At 38.9% G+C, this 2,500-nt stretch overlaps 2 protein-coding genes across 2 annotated transcripts in view; one reads left to right on the top strand and one right to left on the bottom strand.

The window, feature by feature from the left end:
* LOC116082012 (histone H3) overlaps window positions 1-2,500 on the top strand; it is a 7,566-nt gene that overhangs the window by 4,318 nt on the left and 748 nt on the right. The window lies entirely within an intron of this gene.
* LOC116082020 (histone H2B type 1) lies at window positions 1,192-1,677 on the bottom strand. The gene has a single exon (XM_031358821.1). The coding sequence runs from the start codon at window positions 1,620-1,622 to the stop codon at window positions 1,242-1,244; it is 381 nt and encodes a 126-aa protein (XP_031214681.1). The 5' UTR covers window positions 1,623-1,677; the 3' UTR covers window positions 1,192-1,241.

Genomic DNA, 2,500 nt, shown 5'->3' on the forward strand with positions numbered 1-2,500 from the left:
AAACTCCTTAAATGCTACATTCTGGAGATCTCTGAAATGTTTTAAGACTATCTGTCTGAAGTATATTTAAATAGTCAAACTTTGCTTGTTTCTAGTTCCTTGTTTTAGGCTTACCTAAAACATATACAGGAGGCTAAATAAAGCTATTCCTGTAATTAATTGCACTAGTATAGCTCTACAAGTATAGTTCTGAACACATTAAAGAGTGATTAATTATAGGTGACTGATTACCATCTCGGATTTATTAATTATCATTAGAGTTTACAATGATTTAGCAGCTTTCATAAAGACAGAACATTAGGTTTAGCCCTAAAAACCACACTTTTGTATTAAAGCTCTTCTAGTACCAAAATAAAGCTTTTAATCATAGATACAGTCCACAGAGAGAATTACCATCTTACTGATTCTTTTATAGTGCATTATAGGCCATTGTAGTTTTTGTATTGCTTAGTTCATTATCCAAATAGCTAAGAGTTAAAAGGCAAACAAGCTGAACAAATATTACATGAGTGAGTGGACCTTAGAAATTTATAAATCTTGATTACCAAATATACTTTATTTACGAAACATGTATCATGTAGTCATCTTAAAATGGTAAAGTCATATGGCATATACATCTTAGTAAAGATGGTTGGCAGCCATATGTCCACTTACATCCTGGTAAGATCACCGGCCAAGATAAAGTCATATAGTTGCTATTTAAAAATTTGTTTTTCTAATATAAACATATCCCTAATGTATTATATAGGTGAATTTTTTAATACATACTTCTAAAGTATTCCATTCATATGTATACACACACACACTTGAACCCAAGTTACATGTACATATAAACCACTTTTAAAAACTGATTCTAAAATATGGTTCAAGACTCTATTAAACTCAGGCTATTTGGAGTTTCAATCCTAGTTAAACAATCCATCTAAAATGTTCAGATATAAAAGTTATTGGCAAAACGTGCAGGCTTACTTCCTTCAAGTAGATATCTGAAGCACATTTGAGTTTTGGTCTCCTTTGACTGGGTCTCATGATCCTTGTGTTGAAGTTCAAACAATATTTAAGTGGACCACACAATACACTGCTGATGGACAATGCCTATTCTATAGGTAGGTATCTGCACACAATCATGCCATGTGAAGTTGGTTGCTTCACTGACTAGTAAGTCAGCATTAAAGCTCTGATTCTGAAGTCTTGAGTGGCTCTGAAAAGAGCCTTTGGGTTAAGAGCTAAACTCTGCGCGCTCACTTGGAGCTGGTGTACTTGGTGACGGCCTTGGTGCCCTCGGACACGGCGTGCTTGGCCAGCTCCCCGGGCAGCAGCAGGCGCACGGCAGTCTGGATCTCCCGGGACGTGATGGTCGAGCGCTTGTTGTAATGCGCCAGGCGCGACGCCTCGCCGGCGATGCGCTCGAAGATGTCGTTCACGAACGAATTCATGATGCCCATGGCCTTGGAGGAGATGCCGGTGTCGGGGTGCACTTGCTTCAGCACCTTGTACACGTACACCGAGTAGCTCTCCTTGCGGCTGCGCTTGCGCTTCTTGCCGTCCTTCTTCTGCGCCTTGGTCACGGCCTTCTTGGAGCCCTTCTTCGGGGCTGGAGCGGACTTGGCGGGCTCAGGCATAGTGAGAATAAATTAGAGAGAGACCAAGGAAAGAAAGAGATAATGAACTTTCTCCTTCCTTTCTCGCTCTTTAAATACAGCTGTGGCTGTCTTTGTCAGAGAGTTTGGAAACGTCATGCACTAACTGTCCAATCAGAGGAAACATATTCGTTCAGTGGTTTGTTGAATGTACGTCACGAAGGAGGAGGGGATCGAAGTTTACAGAAGGTCTATTCAAATGAAGTCTCATCTTTCTTTCTTTTGATTGGCTAGGTTTAGCCAATAGAGTCTGATTCTCAAAACTAGGCGAAATAAAGTCTTTAGGAAAAAGTTGGTATGTTGATACCGGACTAAAGGCAAAGTTATTTTTATTTTAAAAGTTATTTTGTCAGTAGTATCAATAAATTCTGTCCCCTAGATACAAAATTTATATATAAGTTCTAGCTTCATGTAAAGTTCGTTTCCTGTTTTAAAATAGTCTCTGAAGGATTCAGAATGGAAGACATCACACACTTTTCACCCAGAGCTTCTAGAAGAAATTATTGTACAGTCCGGTTAAAGTGGGCATGTTTTTCATTTGGCTTAAGAATCCTTAGAGGTATTGTCGCGCTGCTGTGTAGGGCAATTTCAATGAATCCTGTACATAGTTACTAGACATCATGCTAGTGTTTTTCTGAAGATAATCAGGTTTACTCATGCTAAAACATTTGTAAAACTCATGGACGCAGTAAAAGTCGTACAAAGTTGTTCGTGCCTGTTCGATTTCATTTTGGTTCGTATAGTAAACTGTTCTTTTGATCTCAAATACAATTTAAGGGAAAAGACAAAACTCAGTTCAGGTCACTAAGTTCAACAAGTAACCCTTGGAACCGCTCTGGCATCGCCAAAATCTACATAGT

This window comes from Mastomys coucha, unplaced genomic scaffold, assembly GCF_008632895.1.
Source record: "Mastomys coucha isolate ucsf_1 unplaced genomic scaffold, UCSF_Mcou_1 pScaffold7, whole genome shotgun sequence".
Lineage (NCBI taxonomy): Eukaryota > Metazoa > Chordata > Mammalia > Rodentia > Muridae > Mastomys > Mastomys coucha.